The sequence below is a fragment of the Genypterus blacodes genome, unplaced genomic scaffold (assembly GCF_046128005.1).
Source record: "Genypterus blacodes isolate CSIRO-AG114 ecotype Tasmania unplaced genomic scaffold, CSIRO-AGI_Gbla_v1 ptg000120l_1, whole genome shotgun sequence".
In the NCBI taxonomy this organism is placed as follows: domain Eukaryota; kingdom Metazoa; phylum Chordata; class Actinopteri; order Ophidiiformes; family Ophidiidae; genus Genypterus; species Genypterus blacodes.
Window position 1 is genome coordinate 1,954,335 of NW_027466923.1, and position 25,234 is coordinate 1,979,568.

At 40.1% G+C, this 25,234-nt stretch overlaps 2 protein-coding genes across 3 annotated transcripts; both read left to right on the top strand.

Moving 5' to 3' along the window:
* Nucleotides 1-2,916: 2,916 nt before the first annotated feature.
* Nucleotides 2,917-12,998, top strand: LOC143010011 (sodium channel protein type 5 subunit alpha-like). Its single transcript, XM_076162118.1, has 12 exons — nucleotides 2,917-3,192; nucleotides 4,305-4,423; nucleotides 5,491-5,580; nucleotides 6,335-6,463; nucleotides 6,830-6,921; nucleotides 7,486-7,728; nucleotides 7,875-7,938; nucleotides 11,691-11,832; nucleotides 12,113-12,310; nucleotides 12,455-12,646; nucleotides 12,733-12,875; nucleotides 12,923-12,998. The coding sequence occupies exons 1-12, from the start codon at nucleotides 2,926-2,928 to the stop codon at nucleotides 12,996-12,998; spliced, it is 1,755 nt and encodes a 584-aa protein (XP_076018233.1). The 5' UTR covers nucleotides 2,917-2,925.
* LOC143010068 (sodium channel protein type 2 subunit alpha-like) lies at nucleotides 12,797-23,800 on the top strand. 2 transcript variants are annotated; one of them, XM_076162227.1, is made up of 16 exons: nucleotides 12,797-13,117; nucleotides 13,264-13,377; nucleotides 13,501-13,739; nucleotides 14,204-14,377; nucleotides 14,671-15,027; nucleotides 17,094-17,498; nucleotides 18,806-18,923; nucleotides 19,015-19,169; nucleotides 19,377-19,550; nucleotides 20,198-20,320; nucleotides 20,464-20,736; nucleotides 20,868-20,921; nucleotides 21,004-21,145; nucleotides 21,461-21,561; nucleotides 21,649-21,919; nucleotides 22,055-23,800. In XM_076162227.1, exons 1-16 carry the CDS (start codon nucleotides 13,081-13,083, stop codon nucleotides 23,212-23,214), a joined length of 3,897 nt encoding a protein of 1,298 aa, XP_076018342.1. In that variant the 5' UTR covers nucleotides 12,797-13,080; the 3' UTR covers nucleotides 23,215-23,800. The 2 variants fall into 2 exon arrangements, with proteins under 2 accessions (XP_076018342.1, XP_076018343.1); XM_076162228.1 differs by lacking the exons at nucleotides 12,797-13,117; nucleotides 13,264-13,377 and having other exon boundaries at nucleotides 13,719-13,739; nucleotides 18,809-18,923.
* The last annotated feature ends 1,434 nt before the right edge of the window (nucleotides 23,801-25,234 follow it).

The window sequence follows — 25,234 nt, forward strand, 5'->3', positions numbered from 1 at the left end:
ATGAAGCAATTTCTGACAACTGTAAGCAGACAAGGCTTAATATACCCTATAGATGTCATTTTTCGAGCCTAAAATCCTTTTTGTAATGTTAATTTAATTGGCTTCGGAACCTTGTTGTTTGTTTGTTTGTTTAGCCAAGAGAGTACCCCGAGGCATTTTCAAGTATTTGTCTTTACTTGGGGTGCAGTGATCTATCTTATTTTGTCTTATTTCCTGATTCCTTATTTCCTTGACAGCCGATTTGCATTGGATACCGACTGAAATAGGAGCCACGCAGGTAAACCTAGCTGGGGGATTCACCAGTAGAGGGGGCAATGGGGTAATTATCTACTACGGTCACAGCTGGATAATGTACTTCATCATATTACACTCGATTGTGGAGTGATTTCAGTGACAGTTTGATTGTAAAACGTGTTGCTATATGCCTTGCTTGGTTGGAAATTGCACATGGTTGGCTCTCTGATGTGTTTTAAGTGAAATGAGAGGCTAATGAGACCAAGTGAAAGTATCAGATTTTCCTTCCTTTACTTCAAAATAACGTATTTTTCTTTCTTGATTTGAGTTGTTTATGCGCTTACCGATGTGGGGAAATTAAACTTCAGGGCTGTCAGATGGAATGACTGTAGTGTAGTGGACTTCTGGAGCGGTAATCCTCTATGCATGCCCTCCCTCATCCAGCCTCCTCTGGCTGTCGGGCGAATGGAGGTGCGCTTCCTGCTGCTGCGCACTTTCCCCCCCATGGCTCTTTACACTGCGGATTCTGCGGAAGAGCCACTCAGATGGAGGAGAAGAATAGAAAATGCACCTGTGGCAGGATAAGGGTATATAAGGTAATAAGGTGACTAAACTGCTGGAATTTACTCCATGTGTCAGTTTGCGATACTTACAGTCGATCTGGATTCAGTTGACGATTTTCTCTGGACACTTTTTTGGAGTTTTTATCCGCAATAATAAAGTCGGAAAAGCTTTGAAAAGAAGACATGGATTTTGCACGGAGATCTCGGCAGTTCTTTCTTACAATGCTTAAAGAACTGAATTATAGAAGCTGTGCTGTGAATCTCAGACATGCATATGTAAGTATGTGTTTACTAAAGTTTCCTATACGATGACCTAATTGATATGCAGAATTGTGTTAACAATAGAGGCACAGATAGCGAAGAAGAAGTACGGCAATTCTTCAGCATTTCTTCTTGGTCCTACAATTTGAACAACTTGATAAATCGAGGATGAAATATTCATGGAGAATTTTTAGGCATTGGTGAATGCCAAAGGGTAAGTCTGGAGTCATTTTAAAATGGTAAAAATGACACATACAGGATTGAAAACACATGCCTATTTGATATACAATAAAACCATAAAATACAGTACATAATGGAAAGCCTCATTCAAATTAAAAATTCACAGAGTTGAGCATTTAAGTCCTTCACCAACTACAGTATATATACAGTATTCAAATGTGTATATTCATTTGATATTGAAATGAATATGTATATTGTAATGAATATGTATGCTGTATATACGTATATTTAAGTTATAGGGATATAGAGTATATATAGTATAGCTTTCCTAAGTTATTGAAATTTAACATAATGCTTGAAGCAGTAGTAGAAACATTACTGTTAATCAATTAAGAACCCTTCATGGTGATAATAATTTCACTTCACTTCATTTCAAGGTCCATACTGACTTTAATCTACATGTTTAGGCGCCCTCCAATTACATTGAAAGGTTTTTGCAAAAGAATTAGGTCATCAGTTCAGTGCTGAGTATCTGAAGCTTTGAGAGGGGGGCAGCCACTACACATGAACCAGCAGACATAGACAGTATGGAAATCTAGACCTGTCTGCTGGATTTGTTCCAAACGGACTATTGTCAGTTATAGTTTTATGTTCCATTTGGCGTTTGTGCTTCTGATAAAGATTGGTGCTTCTCACAACTACGGGAAAACCACAAGTGCACACAGATGTTGGTGTGTTACTCTGCTAACTTGAAATCATCAAATCCTTTTACGTAGTGAAGCATAAACTGGTCAGTAACACAACTGCACAACACAATTCATAAAAAATAACTCAAAACATAATATTCTGACATTTTTCAACACTGGTTTGGTACAGTAATGTTTTTTTTTGCAGTAGTTTAGGTATGTTTATTGATATACAGTACAAAATTATCAATTTCAAAATGGAAATGTCAAGGTAATGTTTGTAATCACACTTATATGATTTGTCATTCAGGCATATCCTGACAGAAACATCACTGCATTATCTGCTTACTAATAGAAGTGAAAGTTATTGGTCCTTTTTGTCAGCAAATGAGAATTTGTAGGATTTTAGGAAATGAGCTAATCTGATTTGGTCAAATAAGCAGATGAGGTAAAAACAGATAACTGCCGTCTGATTGGATGTGTGAACGGATCAATGCGTGTCAGCACAGACTAAGCTGGAAACTCACACAGTCTAATATGAAATGCAGACATTAATGTTCTCTGTCATGGTGTCTGTCTGCTCTATACAACAACAAACAAGGCTTTTTGTCTAGTGTCTCCTTTTCTTAATTTGCATTGCATTGATCTGCTGAATTCTGTCTTTTTTTCAGATCTTCCAGATAGAACATTCCTGAAACAAGTCGATTTGTTGTTTGTTAAAAAGATGGAATAATCAGACAGCACCGGCAGATGTTATTGTTCTCTTCTCTTTTGAAGAAAATCAGACTTTCAATACTCCAAATCAGACAAAACGCACAAAAGATGCCAAATTCAGATGAGATATGGCATTCAGACTGGACGTTTGGTAGGTTTTGTACAATTACCTAAGAAAAATGAAAAAAAGAATTTTTGGCGTCATCTGTACTTTCTCCTGTCATCGACTTTGCTGCTCCACCTGCAGATGTAAGTAAATTGTAGTACAGGAGGATCAGGATGAAAAGATGGCAGCCATGCTGTTACCAACCGGTCCTGATGGCTTGCGGCGGTTCACTCACGAATCCTTGGCTGCCCTGGAGCAGCGGATTGCGGAGGAGCAGGCCAAGAGTGCCAAGGATTTCCAAGAGGAGCTCCGGAATACAGAGCCAACCAAACCCAGGGCCGACCTGGAGGCAGGCAAGCAGCTACCACGCATCTACGGTGATGTTCCTACAGAACTTATCGGAGCACCACTGCAAGACATCGACCCCTTTTACTTCAAGAACCAGAAGGTGAGAGTTTGTGTGTGTGTGTGAGAGAGTGTGCATGTGTGTGTGAAGCCATTTTTGAAAGGTCATCGCCATCCTTTCCTTAAATCCTGCATTAATTCATATATTTTAAATTTATCATCACTAAACTCTACAAACCTCTAAGTTTGTTAAAGCTACAGTGCATCTTTAGTACAATATTCTGTTACTTAGAACTGTTTGCATACATGAGAGGTGATCTTCTGGATTTGAAAGCATCATATGGCAGTATTTCCAACAGGCTTGTTGTGACGGCTGGTCTTGTAGATGCAGTATAGGATGCAGAAATAGGATTAGTAAGTTTAGTTTGTCTGTAGCTCAGGCCTCAGCCCATTAGCCGGCTGCTCATGCAGAGATTGATGCAGGACGATGTTGTCTTTCTGTGCGTCTCTTTGTTTTGGCATGTGATCTGTTGCTGGATGAGAGGATTATCCAAAGATCGGAAAAAATATTTAAATAAATGCCACATCTGTTTGGAGAAGGTTCAGCCTCCATTATCTCGGCAGGCCTCACCCACAGTGGTTCTAGAGGCAATCGTGCCTGTGGTGCATGTCAACATAAGCGGTAAACACAATATGATGGTTAAAGAAAACTCCTGCTCAGCTTATAAAACATTTTTGTGCCGCAATGGGTTTTCAGATTTGCGTCAACATTTATGAAAATCTGAAACAAACTACCTTTTGTATTTGGTAGTTGGAGATATAGTACATAATCTGTTGTTAGCCCGGGAGAAATACAATTTTAAGGAAAAGTAAGCAAACCCTTTGGAATTACCAGGATTTGGAGAGGAAAACGCTCTATTTACACCAAAGCCTCATCCCAGCTGTGATGCATGAAGGAAGTAGCTGCTTTGCTGCCTCAGGGCCTGTACATGTTAGTGCAGTCACTATGTTTACAATCAATCAACTATTGATTAAATGAAGCAGTTTTGTAGGGAGCAACGGTCTATACTTTCTTCTCACTGTTGCACAGGTTTGATCAGCAGCTCCAGGAAACATTTAGTGGAGGTTATTGCTGCTCACTAATTGTCTTGTTTTTGCTGCAATATTTGATGGTATTATATCTTTAATTAATTGTGTTTCTTTCTCTCCTTGCAGACTTTTATAGTGCTTAACAAAGGGAAGGCCATCTTTCGATTTAGTGCCACATCTGCACTTTACATCTTCAGTCCGTTTCACGTCATCAGATCGATCGCCATCAAAGTTTTAGTCCATTCATATCCTTTCTAATGCCTGTTACCTTTTATCCCTCCTGCACAGCTGCACACAGGGCAAGATGACAATCATGTAATTATTTAACAGAGCAGGCCAGGTTGGTCATTCCTTGCTAGTATTATGTCACATTATCTGTCAAATTAATTAGTTTGTTGCAGGATGAACATATTAATGAAATTGGGGATAATGTAATAGTGGGCCACCGTGCTTTTCTGGGAAAAGGTTTGGTAGTAATGATGATAAAGATGATAATTACAGGCGGATTTCTATAGTAAAACTGATTGTATCACTTAGTGTTAGTGTCAGTGTCTTTGCTTTTTGTAATAACATTAATAGAGTGAAAATCAGAGTCCTTTGCTTGCAGATCAGCCAATTTCTAATATTTACAGCTTAATATGTATCTGTAGGCTCTATAGAATTTTTCCATATTCCTATATCTGCACCAGCTTTGGCATTGTAACCCAAATCCTCTGATATCCCTCTTTTAATCTCTAAAATGAAATAAGACAGAGGAGATTTTACGCCATGTGACAGCTGCCTGTTTAGTTTTTATTTGCATTCATAGTAGTGCGAGAAGCGCGACATGAATGGAATCATGAATCATGTCACAGTTGTTAAGGACACCAGAAATGATGAACATTTACATATTTACATTTCTTATCATCATGTGTTTCAATATTACGATTTTGAATAGTGACATTTTAGTGACTCAATACGTATTTCCTGTCAAATGTAGCATCCTTATTTAAAAACATCCATAATATTATTTCAGTTTTGGTTCTATTCGTCCATGGGAGGGAATCAGATCACTCTCAGGTTTAATGTTAAATAGAATTTACTTATATGATTTCTATAATCTGCATTTAGTTGTAATGCCTTTGGCACACACAGCCCACGCCACGTTGTTGGGTTATTTTATCCTAATGGATGTATATTCCACAGGATTATGAGAGGGTTTGCTCATTCTTTATTTGCTACAACGATAAAAATGTGACATCATTAAATCTGTGTAATTGTAAATTAACTGTACACAGCATTTTACAGAACATTTTCCTTAACTCGCTTTCACTTTGTTCAGCCTGTTTATAATGTGCACAATACTGACAAACTGTTGTTTCATGGGGTTGTCTGATCCGGCGCCATGGACCAAGTACCTCGAGTAAGTATGCATCCATGTTTGGTTTCCACTTATCTGAACTATACAGAATGTGGTAAACAAACTTTGCTATATTTGTTCTAATTATGGGTTTTGTCAGTCCACATTGGGGAATCATTAGATATGTAAGTATTTAAAGTATCTAATATGTACTGCATGAGGTTTGCTATGAAAATCACTCATAGCTGCTTTAAAATCTTAAGTACTGTGCTGTCCAAGTGGCAGTAAAGGATGCCGCTGAGCCGTCATCGTCATCAGTGGGTCACCGCATGGTTAGCATGTAGCATGACATCTGTGAAATGCACATTTATTCATTCATGAAACTGTGTGTCATTTACAGACCACTTTATAGTCAAATAAAAAAAAAGAAACTAAAGGCTCATTGTATCATGGCATGGCTGATATAAATCCACAGCACATGACTTCATTTTATGGTAACTGTCACAGTGTAATGTATTTTTAGTTTGATTTGCCTTAAATAGGACAAGTGAAAATACAGAATTTATAATACATGATTTATTATCTGTTATGATTATATATCTTGTGATCCTCATACTTAATACATGTGAAGTGTTGGAACACTGTTTAATGACTGTTATGAGACTGATATGTAACTTTAAGCACTCCCTACAATGTGAACTAGAAAACACTCAATCATGCTTCAAAGACCCAAACTTACAGTTGCAGTCGTTATTGTATTTATTGTTGTACTTATTGTATTATAATTGTATTTTCTTTTTCCTCGAATACTTTCCAGGTATACTTTCACTGCTATTTACACTTTCGAATCTGTAATAAAGATATTAGCGAGAGGGTTCTGTGTTGTACCGTTCACCTTCTTGAGGGACCCGTGGAACTGGCTGGATTTCACTGTCATTCTCATGGCGTAAGTAACAATAGATCACAGATAATAAGTGTTAGCCAGGGTTCACACTCACTTTACATTAGCTTTGGGGACAATGTGCAGATGTGTTTGCGGAGCTTTACAAATGAATCTAGACTGAAAGAACATACCTCTACCAAGGCCCAATACCGATCTGAGCCAGACTTTTTACTGAGCAATCATGTGTGTAAAACATGTTCTTTGCTCTCTCATTAATATTTTGTATCCATTAAAATATAAAACATACTTTCATTTGGGACGAAATGGGTTAGAAGTCAGTAAGACAAAAGAAATAGCTGCTTTTCCTAATAGATACACAAGCTTTCTTTCTTCTTCAAAGATTCATGATCTATTTGTGTTATATTGCAGATATTTGACAGAATTTGTAGACCTTGGAAACGTCTCTGCATTAAGAACTTTCAGAGTGTTACGAGCACTGAAAACCATCTCAGTCATTCCAGGTAAGACCAATAAAATTAAATACTCATTTCCTCATCATGTCTCAATGTCCCCTCTCTGGTCATATGGTCCCTGGTCTCTATGGTCCCTCATATGGTCATATGGTCCCTGGTCTCTATAGTCCCTCATATGGTCATATGGTCCCTGGTCTCTATGGTCCCTCATATGGTCATATGGTCAGCTCTGTGGCTTCTGAGCTGTCTCAATGGTAGATGGGAAGGACACAGAGTGTGTGTCCACTTACAGGCTCTGTGGATCCCTCTGCCATCTGGTGTTCCTATTGCACACCCAGGTGTTCGTGGAGAGGGAATCTCTCTTGGATTTGCCTCTCCTGAGCTTTCTTCCTTTTTTCCTGCTATATTAAGGTTTTTCCTGTTGTTGTGTGCCTGTAAAGCCCTTTCAGACATTGTATGTGATATTGGGGTATAGGAACAAAGTTGACTTGACTACGGTCCCTCCTATGGTCATATGGTCCCTGGTTGCTATGGTTTGTCATGTTTATGTCTCTGTCATGTGACCCCTCCCTGTTGTTTGGTTTTGTTTTCACCTTTATCTCATCCGTAAAGGTCTAAAGACCATCGTCGGCGCTCTGATTCAGTCTGTGAAGAAGCTGGCAGACGTAATGATCCTGACCGTCTTCTGTCTGAGCGTGTTTGCCCTCATTGGCCTTCAACTTTTCATGGGGGTCCTGCGACAAAAGTGTGTCCGCAGCATGGGCCATTGTGTCAACACAACCTCAAGCCCCAATGCATCCTTCATCTGCAACAACAAAACATGGAGCTCCACGGCTGAGTTCCTTGGTAGTGAAGGTCAGTGCACGGGTATACAAAACTGTCAATCAATCAGTCAGTCGACAAATTTGATATTTTTGTATATTGTCTGCAACTTTTGATAGATAGACAACATAAAATTTAAAGTTAGATGAATTCTTTTTTTTTTGCTCCTGTTCCTGTAGACAATTTCTACAAAGTTGAAGGTGCAAAAGATGGCTTGATATGTGGATTTGGGAGTGATGCAGGGTAAGTGTTTGTCCTGCTTACTGAGTCACATATGCTTGTGCCAGATATGACATAATATTAAAGTCTTTAGCATGTAAGGGATTTTAATCCTATGCATGTTAAACTGTATGTATAATTGGATACAGTAGCTGGAGCTCAAATAGGTTTCACAGAACAATACTAAGGAGACAGTAGATGTAACAGTGGATGTGGTGCTTTAAGCTTCATATTTCAATCAGTAATGTATAGAGGAATGATCCCCTCCTATCGTGAGAGAGGCTGCATAAAAAACAACATGTGGTATGATTAATCGCTCCTCTGGAACCCTTTACTGTGGTTTGTGGAGTTGCCAGCTGGACGGACAGGAGTGTTTGGAGATTTCATCATCTCAAAAGCTCAATGACATGATTAGGTTAACATTCTGTTGCTGTTGAGACGCTGTGCTGCTGTCTTGAGACACAGCAGTAATCCCTCAATTTGTGTATTTGTGACAAAGCCCTCGTCAGACGGTGACCTGACATTTTCTCTGATTTGATTTTATATAACTAAATAAACATCTCCGAATCATCAACACCCAGAGATTGCAATTCAACCTTCACATTACATAATTCGATGAATCCAGATGATTTTGAAATCAACACAACAGGACAGCCCTGCTTCAGGTCAGCTTCAGGTCAACTTCAAGGGTTATAGGGATCTAAAGGGACATCTGGGGGAATCTGAAACCGGAAAGTGGAAGTGTATCATGTAAAAATAAGAACCCTGGAATCTGTATATGATGTATGTTCCCTTTAAGGTTTGGTAGGAAAGCTTATGGTGCTTATTTAATCGTTTATTGATATATATTTGTAATATAAATTTATATAGATTTTAAATAGGAAAACAGTTGATTTTTCCCCACGATGACTGCAAACTCTCTAGCTCTTAGTCTCCCTCAGCAGCTCCTCTCCAAATAAGTAAAAGAAGTTAATCTCCTAAAATAAACCTAAAATCTGATGTTCTATTTTATGTTCATGTCAGAGTGAACAGATGAGACATCAGAGGGCATCCAGGGGAATCAACTGGCATTGATTTGGCTTATCCAGCTGTTTACCTACATGTCACTGCAATTGTGTTTGTGTTTCTGCCATTTTCTCTGGAATAACACAGAGAAACAGTTTTAATCTTTTTCTGTCTCTAATGGATTTGATAATGGCTGTTTGGATGACAAAGAGAATAGAGAAAAACCTTTTTTTTCTCTCTCTCGCTAATCTTAATAGTGCTCCGCCATCCACAAGAGTTGATGGCAGAAATCTGTAGGGTTCTATAGTATCTTTTACTTTGTGGAATTATTCAAATAGCTTATTGTCCTATATTACACTGAAGATGAAACTTTCGGAGGTTGATAGTAACATATTAAGCAGGTGTGCACTGCAAACATTGAGCTTTATCTTTTGAGTATATTCCAGCTAGTAATCCCTGAGAGTTCCGAATTAAATCTTTGGGTACATAATGATAACACAACACAACAGACACACAACCACCCACAGACACACAAAGTGTCATGCACAAAACACTCACATGAACACGTAGAAATAATATTTTCAGCCCATATGCTCAATAACTCTGTGATACATTGTTGGCTCAGAGGGCATAGCTATTCTTCATCATGCTTACTGTAGATTTGAGGCAGAGTGCATTAAGGATTAGCACCAAGTGTACAGATTTGATTCGTACAGCTTCAATTTTTGCCCTTAACTGCTCTGGCATTCTGTCACAAACTGTTAAAAAGCAGCACCTTGATGGCGAGACACAATAGATTCCACATTTGACCACACACATACATGTTAGGTCAAATTGCAACAAAGCAGTTTGATGATGTTTATCAAAAGTCTTATGCACCCCAGACTGACCCACCACAAACATGAAAGACTGGTTATGCAATCTGGCACAGGCTCTGTCTGTCTGTCTGCCTGCCTGCATGTCTGTCTGTCTGTCAGTCTGTCTGGTTATCTCCAAAACATTAATTTAGAGTTGATCAGATTTTAAGCAGATCTAGATTGGGCTCAAGACATTGAAGTTTTTTCTTCTTTGTTTTGTCCTTTCTTTATATATTTTCAGACAGTGATCCATTTATGGGTTCACTAACAAATAACCACATAATATTGAGGCACTGAGCAGAATTTAACAGCGTTTACATATTTTTACAGTCAATGATAGACATCCAGAAGACGATAATGTCAACAATACCACCGTACAATGAATTTGCATGATTATTGTCTTTGCACATCTGATTTCAAAATTAAATTGGATTTTGGAAAAATTTTAATCAAATAAATCAAGGCCTTGCCAGAGATGCGATCTCACTGAATACACACTTTGCTTATGGGAACAAGAGATGACTTGTAAATGCAGCACACAAACAGCACAAAGCTATTGTGTCTAAGTTGTCTTAAAGGATATTAGGCGCTAATAATAGTTATATTAAATACTTATGTGTAATATGTTGTCTGGTGTAGAGATGAGGAGAAAAACATTAGCATGTGTTTTTAGTGGATACAGCATTTCAGAGCAGCTGTGGCCGTTGCCTGTGAGGAGGGAGATCATACAGCGAGTATGTGTGACAAAGCTGCGCTCCTTTAGGACCTCTAACTCGCACTGTACTCATGCAACAGCAGTCTCCAGAGCACGGTTTCTATAGGAACCTCCAGCACATTTGACCTAACAGGTGTCTTGTTTTTACAGCAGTATCTCATTGCACACCAAGCCTCTCATTCAAAATGATGTTCGGCCTTCAGCATTAACTAGCTGCAGAATAATGAATTTAGCAACCACATCATTAGCTGCAAGTTGATTGTGAAGTGTATTCAAAAAGCGAAGTTATCGCTGAAGGCACTTTCGTTATTATAGATATATAGATATTTAAATGTTTTGAAAGCTGCAAAGACTAATTTTAAATATGTAGACTTGCATTTTTACCACAACAAATAGCTGCTCATTGTCTGTTGTTTCTGTGCAAGCTGTTGCCTGTTTACACTGTCTACACTGTAAAATGACTATACTATAGCATATGCAATGTCAAACTTGACTTGTCTTGGCCGTACACGCATTCAAACCTGAAACACTGGAGCAGTTAGGGGTTAGCTGCCTTGCTCAGGGGTACCTCTGCAGTGGTAATGAGGGAGGGGCAAGCGCTGCTCATTCAACCCTCAGCCCTCCTCTGTGCCTAATGCTACATATTAGTATAAGCGTGGCATCCCGGCTGGCTGCTGTGTAAGATCCACAGCTGCCGCCCAGCTGTTTCCCAGCCATTACGAAATTATTCTGCACCCAGTCCAACATGGCAGTCCAGCTTGTTCTTAGCCGCTGGGCAGAAATATTTGCTGTAATGCCACTATGCTGACAATGAGGATCAGAGATGGAAGCATCATGCTGAAATTTTTTGAACTGCAGTCTGACATCCATCTGGCTCAGCATAATCCCTTTGGCTCCAGGACATTTTAGAGCTCCTGCCTGAAGTGCCCTCTGCATTTGAAATAATGGTGATGATGCCAGTGTGCAACTAACTCACTCCTCCATTTAACTCCCTGTGTAGTCAGTGACCAGGAGGCTACATGGACATGTAGGCTTGTGGTAGATGTATTTTACTGTGATTAGCATTATGCACACTGCTACAGATATTGGCCTACCTGCTTTTGATGTAATTGCACACAATTGTTTACCACCTCCTGCAAATCATATCATCATCTCACCTCTGCCTGTGTTTGTCCTATGTTTTGGTTTGTAAATTACAGGAAGTGTCCAGATGGATTTAACTGCCTTAAAGTGGGGAGAAATCCAAACTATGGCTACTCTAGTTTTGATACTTTCGGCTGGGCCTTTCTGGGCCTGTTCCGACTCATGACTCAGGACTACTGGGAAAAACTGTTCCACCAGGTACTCATCTCTTTTTTCATCATGTTCATTGCAAAAATTCAAACTGGTTCAACTCTACTTTATTTATTTAACTTTATTTTACATTAATGTAATTTTGGAATGTAGTAGTTGTTTGTAATGTGTTCCATGTGGTATCATGTTGCTTTCAATTTCAATTTCAATCATCAGTGTAAATTAAGAAAAATGTTATCTTACCTGATGCAAGTGATGGCCAAAGTACAAGAAAGTTTTCTTTAAATATGTAGATTAGCTTAAAGTGAATTTACATCTCTTCCTTCAGACTCTTCGCTCAGCAGGGAAGACCTACATGGTTTTCTTTGTCCTGGTAATCTTCCTCGGCTCCTTCTACCTTGTCAACTTGATTCTGGCTGTAGTTGCCATGGCCTACGAGGAGCAAAATCAAGCCACCATCGCAGAGGCCTGGCAGAAAGAGCGCGAGTTTCAGCTGGCAATGGAGCATCTCCGCAGAGAGCAAAGAGTATGTGCAGAAAATGTTTTTTCTTTTACTATTTCTTCAGATTAACTGCAAAATGATCTTTGCTCTTTTAAAAAATCACCATTTCCATTTAAACAATAGAAATAATGAGATAACATGTCTAATGTCATTTATTTTTGTGTGAAGTTGGCAGCAAGAAGACAAGCCCAGGAGACAGACTCAGTGTTGTCCCCAGAGTTGTCCCCACTTTGCTTGAAGACAGGGGCTTTACGGAGATGCAGTTCTGCAAGGCGGAGATCTCACAGGATGTTTTCAGAGGAAACAGAAGAGGAGGCTGCTGAGGAGAAGGAGAACCTAGACCCACTGGATGACCCAATGGTACAGTGCTAAATGTTTCTCTCAGCCTTTGAATTTCTTGTTGAATGACAATGGAGTTCATGTTTGTGCAATCTGTGTCTCTGTAGCTTTCACCGTCTCCCATACCAGTCCACCCACTCCTGGCCACCCTCTCCTCTCATCCACTCAGCACCAGGAGGGGAAGCCAGAACAGCACTTTTGGTGCTCTCCGTGCTCGCCGCTACTCAGAGGCTGACTTTGGGGATGACGAGTACAGCGTTCATGGGGACTATGTGAGAAGTCGTGCTAATTCAACAGTAACTCCCTGGAAAAAGAGGACGGGGAGTGTGAGGAGCCACTGCTCCCAAATCTTCACCCCAAGCCACAACATTAACGGCCGTCTCAACATTTCCTTAGACCACAATGGAATCACAGGTGTGGGCTTGCACACCCCAACCTCCTTGCCTACCTATAGTATGGAGAAGATTAAGGACACAGTGAGTGATGAAGCTGGTGTATAATTGAACCATTCAATTCTAATCAAGCCTAATTAAGAGCCCACAATTACTTTATCAATCTCTAAGTACGTGTGTATTCTTCTGACTGCCTCACTCTGTCTTTTTTTCTTTTCTTTGTGTCCCAGAAGCCTGTCTGGGCAGAGGAAACAATTCCCAGACTAGTGCTGCAGCCATCCCCAACTGTGCCTGAGCCACCTCCTGCACACAGAAAAAGAGGGCTGAGCACTGTCAGTTTCCTTAGTGATGCCATGGATGGTGAGCCTTTCTGTTTGCTGAGTCATAGTGACACAGCAAACAGTATTGAATTGTATAGTATAAGGTTGAACAAAAAGATGGACTTGAGGTTATGACCAATCCTTTGTTGTTGTCTGATTACAGAGCTGGAGGAGTCAAGGCAGAAGTGCCACCCTTGCTGGTACACATTTGCCAAGAAGTACTTGATATGGGACTGCAGTCCCTGTTGGCTAAAGTTGAAGCAGTGGGTGAAGTTGATGGTGATGGATCCTTTTCTCGATCTGGGTATCACCATCTGCATTGTGCTCAACACCCTCTTCATGGCTCTGGAGCACTACCCCATGACTGATGAATTCAACACAATGCTTTCTGTTGGCAATCTGGTGAGGGGCTATTAATGACAAGCAGTTATCATGAGAGTAGGTTTGTTATCTGAAACAACGCTGTTTCACCTATGTGGTATGTGTGGCCTCTCAAGTATATAAGGCAAGTGGAGTGGACTGAAAGTCGTACGGGAATCAGCATAAGGACACACCATTCAGATAATGTATTTCTATATCAGGCAGCATGTTGTTTTCTCATCCAGCAGAACTTGAAGAGCTATTTTTGCTTGCAAGTAATGGACTCAATATTAGTGCTAAATAAAACCATGTTGTCAAGGTTCTGTGCTCCTCTGTTTGGTTAATGGTCTGCATAACAGGGAATATTCTTTGCACTAGTTAAGGGCAATTCCTTCATTTGTATTTAAAACATCTCCCCCTACTGGTAAACCCGAAACCTTGCCGATGTCTTTTCAGTTTTTAAACCTGTGTGTGTGTTTCTGTTGGTGATTCTGTGTCTTTATCAGGTGTTCACAGGGATCTTCACAGCTGAAATGGTCCTGAAAGTGATTGCCCTGGACCCATATTACTACTTCCAACAGGGCTGGAACATCTTTGATGGCATCATCGTTTGCCTCAGTCTAATGGAATTGGGCCTCTCCAATGTAGACGGCCTGTCTGTTTTACGCTCATTCAGATTGGTAAGAGGAATCATCAGCACACATTGTCATAATGGAAATGCAACATATCATGGCAAATGTTGGTTTTTATTGTTATTTTTGTATCTCACCATTGATGATAAGTGGAGGCCAAAATTTAACTAAAGCTGTATTCACACCTATGTAGTTTAGTTTGTTGGTTTGATACAATTATTTTCCTAAGGTCCAAACACAACAATCACACTTGAATGCTGACGAAAACATTCACCAAAAGCACCAAAACCCTTTTCCAGCTCATTCTGAATCACTACTATTGACCTTCTTCTCTTCATCAGTTACGGGTCTTCAAGCTGGCAAAGTCCTGGCCGACTCTTAACACACTCATCAAGATCATTGGCAACTCAGTGGGTGCCCTTGGAAACCTGACGCTGGTGTTGGCCATTATTGTCTTCATCTTTGCTGTGGTGGGCATGCAGCTGTTTGGAAAGAATTACCAGGACTTTGTGTGTAAGATCTCCGTTGATTGTCAGCTGCCTCGCTGGCACATGAAGGACTTCTTCCACTCGTTCCTGATTGTGTTCCGGGTTCTGTGCGGCGAGTGGATTGAGACTATGTGGGATTGTATGGAAGTGGCTGGGCAGCCCCTCTGCATCCTGGTGTTCATGTTGGTCATGGTCATCGGGAATTTGGTAGTAAGTACAAAACTTTTGTATTTGTATGGCAAAAAATGTTTTCCTGCCAACTGTGACTGATGTTAAATTCAAATGATGATGTCACAAGTAATCAGGGCTATGTGTACACCGTTGAGGGATTGCAACTCCATATTAAGAGAATGTGAGCTACTTGAACTTTGCTATGCAGTAGCAGGCAGCTGTAATCACTGGCATTTGTTTGGTCGTCTGTCTGTCTGTCGCAGTGATAACTCAAGCAGTTTTAATCAGATTTGGAAACTTGGCAGGTTAGTTGGAGGGTTCAGGTCAGGATCTTTTCAACCAAACGCTAATGCATCACGAGTACACTGGTCAGAATACTGGACATACTGAATATCAGGGAATTGACATGAAATACAGGTATTTCCCATTGTCCACTGGATTAATCTCAGTAATCCCACAGTGGATTTCCCTTATGGCATCGTAGTAAATGCGATATGTTTTCCAATGCTGACATCATCTCATTTATATTCATTATATAATTTCCTGATGGATTTTCCAATGCCAACATCATTTTATGACTTTTCATTATGGAAATTCTCACAGTACGCTTCCCCCTCGCATAATCTCTGTAGATGTTACTCTAATGTTAATCTAATTTTGCCATCATCTACTTTATATTTCAATGTCCACTGGATTAATATCAGTATTTGCTGTTTATTTTCCAATGCTGACATCATTTAATTTATATTCATTTGTTTTTAAAAGGGTCGAAGGTACAGTACATGTGAGTGATAAGGGAGCTTAGGATGAACACGATTTAAACTACTATCAAATTAATGACGTGGGTGCAGCATCTCTGAGTGCATTTCTGCTTGTTATAGTGCTTTCTGGATTTTTCCTTCAGTGATCCTGCTGGCAACTGAGAAAGCAGTTGTATCACGGGTGTATTGAAGATTTGTATCAGTGGATGACTTATAAACCATCTATTGTCTCTTCAAACTCATATAGTGTTTGTATTATCCATGCTGCCGTGCAGACTGCAGTCAAAACACTTGGCTGGAGGAGCTGTATTGCAGCCAGGATGTCCAGCAAAGCGGAATGTTTTATCCATTATAATGAACTTAGTCTTATGGGTGAAGTTGTGACCTAAGTACTATACAAAGGATAAGCCAAGGCCCCAGCAGCTAATGTTTTGACCTTTGCAACTTGCAATAGATAAGACATGAAACATAGCTTACATGTCACTGCTTGCGGTATTTAATCCATCCTACAGTTCTGTCTGTACACAACTGCTGCCATTTGGTGTCATAGCAAGGGTATGAATACGGTTTGTCCACCCATATGGTGATCTGTTGTCCAGCTATTTCCCAGTAACCAACGTTGATGAGAATGGATTAAATATTCCAAGAATCCCAGAGAGAGAGAGAGAGAGAGAGAGAGAGAGAGAGAGAGAGAGAGAGAGAGGGAGAGAGAGAGAGCTTTGAATATCTGGTGACTCAGATCAGTACAGCTGATGAAGGATGAGTGTTAATGACAATGATGGCATTGCCCAGTTGCACTTGTTGCATAAACAGACATCTGAAAATCGCTCTATTGCCTTCTTATGGAATATAGCCAATCACAACAGGACTCCTTATGAAATATGAGGGACATAAACCTCATCAGCACATGAATCGTGGGAAAGCTGTTTATCCAAGGGATTATCCAGGATGCTTAGGGTGAGAAGTTCGAAGGGCATTCATCACTAATCATCCACTCATGCTTCCCATCTCTGATTGGCTCAGTGGCTAAACATGATCCTTGCCAGCTGTGCGCTCACACATACACACACAGTATAGAGATGCTTTGTGTTTGATGCTGCTGTTCTTTAAACTGGTGGAATAATAACTGGGGAAGATAAAAGTGTATTCCTCACAGCAATAGAATATTGTAAAACAGGAAAATAGCTATAAAAACATTTTATTTTATTTTATTTTATTTTATTTTATTTTATTTTATTTTATTTTATTGTGTGAGACAGGTTAGAACTAGATGAATCAAAGCCTGAAAAGAGAAACTCAGAGCAGTCATTTTGTTTGACCCTTGTCTGTTGTTCCCATCGACAGGTGCTCAATCTTTTTCTGGCCCTGCTGCTCAGCTCCTTCAGCTCTGACAACCTCTCTGCTCCTGAGGAAGATGGGGATTTGAATAACATTCAGATTGCCATTGCCCGCATCCACGCTGGTATCATCTGGCTCATCACAAACACCTTCAACTTGAACAACAGCAACTTGAAGCGAGAGGAAAAGGCCAAAGAATCTAGTCAGTCCATCAAGCTTGCTGGCAACCACTTAGAAAGCAATGGAAGAACATTTGGTCTCTATAGGGAGAAGTATATCATACCAGAGGAGGACAGCTACATGACCAACCCAAATCTCACTGTCATTGTTCCCATCGCACCTGGAGAATCAGATGTGGAGTTTCTAGAGGAGGAGGAGATTTCATCATCAGAGGATGAAGATAACAAACCGGTGAGTTTTTCACCAACAGCAGCGCGGATTTTAAGGTAGATAATTAAAGCCAAATACAATGAAAAGTGAAATTGCAAACATGACCTCAACCTTAAGTCACTGAACAACCTCTCAGCAGTTGTGATCTGCTCAGGGGTTCATCAGCCATTATCACATTTACAGCCACATTTGCATATGTCAGAGCCAGTCAGGTGCTTCGTGTGGAGGTCATTTAGGTCGTGTCCACTCTGGCTGGCAGGCAGCAGTAGTGCAGATGTGAATCCAAGCCCTTCAGAGCAGATTAAAGTGAGAGAGGCAGAGCTGAGAGCGTCCTCCCTTCCTCTTTCCATGCCAGGTCAAGTCCACACTGTGTCAGAATGAGGCATGTAGGGGAAATGAGGAAAAGCTGTGTGTAAGCTGACTGACTGACTGACTGATAATACCATTAATCTTACCTCTAGGTCGTGTGGATCATCTTTAATGCAGGATTAGACTCCAAACCTTTTTATTGGATTGAAGCAGCACCTCTGTCCCATATGAAATATGCTGCCATGAAAATCTCATCAGAATTGTATTAAGGCCCATATGAGACTGAAAGACACTGAAGTGGCTGCATCAAGGTGGCTACTAGAGTGCCTATGAAAGAACAAATCCAATCTGACACCAAGGGAACACTGCTCCTGCTCTGTTTCATTTGTGTGTGTGTGTGTGTGTGTGTGTGTGTGTGTGTGTGTGTGTGTGTGTGTGTGTGTGTGTGTGTGTGTGTGTGTGTGTGTGTGTGTGTGTGTGTGTGTGTGTGTTGGTGTGCATTCGTATTCGTTATTGATCAATACTTGTGTGATGAGATCGATACTTAAGTTTCAGTTTCTCTTCTCTATGTTCAGTACACAACTCCCGTTACATCATCGCATGCAAACAAAACAGCTCCTCTCACTCACTTCGCTCATGCTCACTCTGCCCCCCCTTCCTTCCCCCCACTTGTGCTGAGTGTTGGAGAAGATTGTGCTTCTCATGTGCTCCTTCAAATTCCTGTTAGGATTAACACTTAGACATTCTGATCACATCATCATACACCCATTGCTTTACACCCTTCATACTGTAAACTGACAAATCTAGAGAGCAGTGCATCATGGGTCTAAATATAATTTATAACTTTTCATACAGTGTGCAGTTCAAAGTGCTCTACATGTTTACAAAATGAAAGAACAAAATGAAAATAAATACGCTAAGACCTACTAAGTAAGACCATCTAAAAGACAAGAGATAACACCATGGATACAGAGTTAAGCTGTGGATCAGTTGATAACAGTAGATTTCTTCTTTCTTAGGAGATGATCAGCCTATCAGAGGGCAGCACAGTGGATCTGAGAATGCCTGGAGACGAGATAGACAACCTATCTGAGCTGGCTGAAGAGAAAAAGGAGCCAGAGGAATGTTTCCCCGAATGTATGTATACAACTTCACATTAAAATCTCAAGAATTATAGTTGTCTGGAAAATGATGGTTTACGTAGTGTGCTGTCTGGTTTTCCTCCCAGTTTGTGTGAGGCGCTGTCAGTGCTGTGACTTCGATATCACCCAGGGTCACGGCCAAACCTGGTTCAGGCTGAGGAAGACCTGCTACCAGATTGTAGAGCACAGCTGGTTTGAGACCTTTATCATCTTCATGATCCTGCTCAGCAGTGGGGCTCTGGTATGAATGTTAAAAGATCTGAAAGTCTTCCAATGTTTGTGGATTTGAGAAATATAAAATGGCCATAACTCCATGCCAAGGCCTTATTGTTATTGGCAGAAATGTCAGGAATGAAAGCATATTCAACAAATTTAATAGACTCCAGAAACTTAAAACAAATGCAACATATTATCATTATCAGTCACTCTGCTTTCCTTGCTGCTGCAGGCATTTGAAGACATCTACATAGAGAAGAGGAAGGTTGTTAAGGTGGTGCTGGAATATGCTGATAAGATTTTCTCCTACATCTTTGTGCTGGAGATGTTCCTCAAGTGGACTGCGTACGGCTTCAAGAAATATTTTACTAACTACTGGTGCTGGCTCGACTTCCTTATCGTGGATGTAAGCAGATATTCTTTATGCGTGATATAACAATATTAACTCTTTGGGAGGAAGCCTTAAAGAGACAGGACCTAAAATGGCACGTTTTCACTCAGTGTGCACAGGGAAAAACACAGTAGCACAGGATGTTCATAAGTTGGCCGTTCGTAACTTGGCCTGTATACAGTTCCCAAAAATGAAACACATTCTCCAATGATCAGAATCATTATGAGTTACAGTCTAGTGAGTATCATTTGTAACACAGATGTGTGTGTTCAGTGTGTGGTCTGAAATCTAATGTCAGTGATTTTAACTGCTGTTGCACAGATGGCCATTAAAGAGCAGGATATCTTTTGTTTTGTCTAGTTTGGATACAGTGTGTAAGCCTAAATTTGATTTGATTTGAAATGGAGCTAGATATTCCACCTTTCTAGATGTGATTTACAATATTGTATACAGTGACTTCATATGTTAATGAGACTATGTATGTGAGTATGTGAGTGTAATTCTCCTAAATACATCCAGTACATTTATGTTTTGACAGTTTTGTCTCTTTGTAAAGCCAGCCCTTTTCTTAAGACGTTTAAAGATGATAGTGACTTGCCATGTGTATTTGAGTTTATTTTTACAAGTCTCAAATCTTAGATTCCTTTCTGTACCCCATATAGGTGTCTTTGATAAGCCTGATAGCAAACTCACTGGGATATTCTGACTTTGCTGCCATCAAGTCCCTGAGGACCCTGCGGGCTTTGAGACCTCTACGAGCTCTGTCCAGATTTGAGGGAATGAGGGTCAGAAACTGTTTCTGTTCTCTCTCTGCACTGTTACATCCTGACCTGTAGATCTACAATTGTGTGATTCAGTAGTATGGAGACTGAAACACTGAGCTAGCATGTGGTGGCACTGACCTGTTTTCTTATCTGTTGGTCATCAGGTGGTGGTGAACGCACTTATTGGAGCCATCCCCTCCATCATGAACGTGCTGCTGGTCTGCCTCATCTTCTGGCTCATTTTCAGCATCATGGGAGTCAACCTGTTTGCCGGCAAGTTTGGGAAGTGCGTCAACAGAACTGGTTTCATCCACAATGTCTCTCTAGTCAACAACAAGTCTGAGTGCCTGGCCATGAATGACACCCAGTTCTACTGGACCAAAGTGAAGGTCAACTTTGACAACGTAGGACTTGGCTACCTTTCCCTCCTGCAAGTGGTACGGTTGTCCAAACGTTAAATGTAATATTCAGAGTTTAATTTATGTTTTGATTAATATTGTTTAAGGATACATTCAAGAGTTCACAGTGCACACCCAGTAACTTTGACTGATGTTGTGTTCTATTATAGGCTACCTTCAAAGGATGGATGGATATAATGCATGCAGCCGTAGATTCAAGAGGAGTAAGTGTGTTTGTCTTCCTCCAGAGTCTACAGCATCACATTAGGACCAGCTGACGTACTAAACTCACTTGTCTGATTTCAGGTGGAAGAACAACCGATTAGAGAAATCAACCTTTACATGTACCTCTACTTTGTCGTCTTCATCATATTTGGCTCATTTTTCACCCTCAATCTCTTCATTGGTGTCATTATTGACAATTTCAGTCAGCAGAAAAGAAAGATGAGTATTATCAACATATTCATAAGTTATTTGTTTTGGATTTATTTTAACCAGCTTACAGTATCAGATGGATGTGCAAGGGTCAGGGTACATAAACTACTAAAAAAAATGCTGTTTCATTTTACTATGCATTGCTTTTCAGTAGTTTATCCAAGCACAGTGTGGAGAATTGTGTACAAATACTAATTGACACAGATTTGAAGGAAACATTCACACAATTGTGAAAATGTAGAATAATGAACAGAGTTGTTGTTTTTTTTACTTTAGTCTACTACATTTTTCTATGTTATTAACAATGATTATTTTGCACTTTACTTAGGTGGACAAGATATCTTCATGACCGAAGAGCAAAAGAAGTACTACAATGCAATGAAGAAGTTAGGATCTAAAAAACCCCAAAAGCCCATACCAAGACCTGCGGTAGAGACATGTTTCTTTGACATCACCACAATGGTTCAGTGCTGCATTACTTCTCATATCTAAATCTCTTTATGTTTCCCGTCTCAGAACATTCTCCAAGCCTTCTTCTTTGATCTTGTGTCCAAACAAGCTTTTGACATCATGATCATGATTCTCATCATTGTGAACATGGTGACCATGATGGTGGAAACCGACGAGCAGTCGGAGCACATGGAGTACATCCTCAATAAGATTAACCTGGGCTTCATCATGGTCTTCACTGCTGAATGCCTGATCAAGCTCTTCGCCCTCCGTTGCTATTTCTTCACTGTTGCATGGAACATCTTCGATTTTGTGGTGATCATTCTCTCCATTGTGGGTAGGTGAAAACAGTTTTTGTCAGTGATTGAGATGCTCAATGTCAAATTTCTTTCATTAAGATGCATTTCTGGCTCTTGTGCCACAAATGAGAGAGGATTTATTGCAGTGCATGTTTCTTCGTCTTTCATCACAGGAATCGTTCTTGCTGACATCATCGAAAAGTACTTTGTTTCCCCGACATTGTTCCGAGTCATCAGACTAGCGAGGATAGGACGTGTACTTCGACTTATTCGTGCAGCCAAAGGAATACGGACTTTGCTGTTTGCCTTAATGATGTCAATGCCAGCACTGTTCAACATTGGCCTCCTGCTTTTCCTCGTCATGTTTATCTATGCTATTTTCGGTATGGCAAACTTTGCCTATGTGAAGAAGCAAGATGGGATTGATGACATGTTTAACTTTGAAACCTTTGGGAATAGTATGATCTGCCTTTTCCAGATCAGCACCTCTGCAGGCTGGGATAATCTCCTGAGCCCGATCATGTCAAGCTCCCCAGATGAGTGTGACGTTGACTTTGTTAACACAGGAACAAACGTTCGGGGAAATTGTGGAACCCCCTCAGTGGGCATAGCCTTCTTCGTCAGCTACATCATCATTTCTTTCCTCATTGTGGTAAATATGTACATAGCTATAATTCTTGAGAACTTCAGTGTTGCCACAGAGGAAAGTACAGAGCCGCTGAGTGAGGATGACTTTGAGATGTTTTATGAAGTGTGGGAGAAGTTTGATTCTGAAGCCACGCAGTTCATCGAGTTCTCCGTGCTGTCGAGCTTTGCCGACACCCTGTCAGAGCCACTGCGCATCGCCAAGCCCAATATGATCAAGCTCATCTCCATGGATCTTCCCATGGTCAGTGGAGACAGGATCCACTGCCTGGACATCCTGTTTGCCTTCACAAAGCGTGTCCTGGGCGAGTCAGGTGAGATGGATGCGCTTAAACAGCAGATGGAGGAGAAGTTCATGATGACCAACCACTCCAAAGTTTCCCATGAGCCTATTACCTCCACGCTGCGGCACAAACTGGAGGACGTATCTGCCATCATAATCCAGAGGTGTTATCGGAGGCATTTGATGCGGCGGCAAATGAAGCAGGCGTCCTATTTGTACAGACAGATAATGTACAAGACTGTGGAGGATATGGACAACGCTCCGGAAACAGAAGGTCTGATAGCCTACATGATACAGGAACACTATGCACCAGCAAAGGTGGAGGCTGTACAGACAACAGAGCTCAAACCGATGTCCTCGCCACCATCTTATGACAGCGTGACACGGGCAGCAAGTGACCTCTGAAGTGGCAGATGTACCCTGCAGTGAAAACTATGAAGATATTTGTGCTAGAGGGTGTTTTGGAAGGGTTTCTGTACATTTTTGTTTTATTTAGAGCAGAACCTTTATATCAGTAGATGCAAGGGAAATATGATATCATTCAGCAACACTTTTTGAATGGAGCAGCCCAAGTCTCAGTTATATTTAGATATTCAGTCAGGGAGCACAATGAGAGGAAGAGAAGTGATAATGAATGGATTCATCGCTTTTTGAAAATGCTAATTTTAAAAATGAATAACAAGAAATTACAAGCATAATTTGTGTGTCAGCTACAAAGAAGGGCTGTGTGTACTAATAATCCCAGAATGATGTGCCTGATATTTATGTTTCTCTGCACAGTTCTTTGAATCGTTTAGACCATTTAATTTGATTTGATGGATATGAGTTGGAACAGCATGAATGGACTGCATATGCAATTCCAACACATTTTTACCTATTTTTTGTAATGTATTTATATTGAAAGAAAGGCCTAATAACAATAGTGACAATCACGTTAATGAGAATGATGAAATTATATATATGCTATATTAATTTTTATATGAAAGATTAAACTTTTCTTTGAGAACCTGTCTGTATTGCATCTAAGTATATTAATTTTTGGATTTATTTATGAGCTGTTATAAATCTCATTCCATATTTGTTGGGGTTTTGTAGGGTTGCAGGTTTTTAATTAGTCATAAATATTGAGCAAGAATATATATATAAAGTTACTACAATCTTATAGACCACACATTTTCACACGTTATTTACCCCTCATTTTTATAGTGTAGGGAGCATTTGATGGAAAGAGTGTGACACTTTAGAAATGTATCTATGCTGATAATGTTATTTCTAAAAAAAAAAATGTGATCATTTGCAAACAAGGCTGTGAAAACATAATATCGCTACTTTCAAGTTGTTGTTTTTTTATAATGTTTGTTTCTTTTTTAAAGTGCAGCTTTTTGGGGTCAAAAAAATTAAAATTCAACAAAAAGCTATATTGCAAAAATGACCTCAGTCTCTTGAGCACATTCGGGTGCCAATTTGCGCAAATCTCCCTGTTTGTTGGTTTGGTCAAATCCATCTGTGACCAGCTGGGATACAGGGATAATCTCTGTGATAAAAAATAATCACTTGTTTTAATTACACACAGACACACAAATGCACTGCTCTCTCTTTCTCTCTTTCTCACTCTCTCCTTCTCCCTATCAACCCCCCCCCTCTTTCTCTCACACACAAAAGTTGCCACGCCATATAATATAATTTGCTTGTATGCATGAAAAGCCTGAAAATGTGCCTTAGATGATTGTGTACTTAGTAATTGATCTGATTTTTAAGCATAAGGATAAGTGGCAGAGATTCATCTCGCAGAGAAAAAGGATTACAAATGCTCTATATTTAATTACAATATGCACTAGCGGACAGTAAAACACGGTGCAATGCATTACGGGTCATATAGTGTAAGAACAAGGCAAACATTTATAATAAAGACATTTAATGGATTACATGTTCCGTTTGCTGCTGATGACACACAGTGGAACAAGGGGATTTTGTGTCATCAGGTCAGTCCTGCTCGGTTATCATCAGTGAGGTCAACATTGAACAGAGGACCAGCCGAGGACCACAAGCCTTTGAGCTAGAAGAAATTTAATAAAGAAACCAAAGGGATCAGATCTCCTCTTCCATACTGCAAAGACATTAACATGTTTGTATTATGTCATGGCAGGCTGTTTTCAATTTTTTTGTTACAAATAAAAACACCAACTGGAGTTAACATGATTCAGAATTGGTAAGGGGAATTTACAAGATAAGAATTTCAGATTTTTCTGTTATCTTCTTCTTCTTCCGATTATTAAAGCAAGCATTAAAAAAACAACAGGAAGAATCAGGGGGACGACAGTAAAGCTTCTGGGAGCATGGCTACATGAGAAGCTGACATGGAAGTTTCTTGCTGAAACAAATAACAGCAAAAATGTCTTTCAGGATGCTCATGAGGACCTAAATA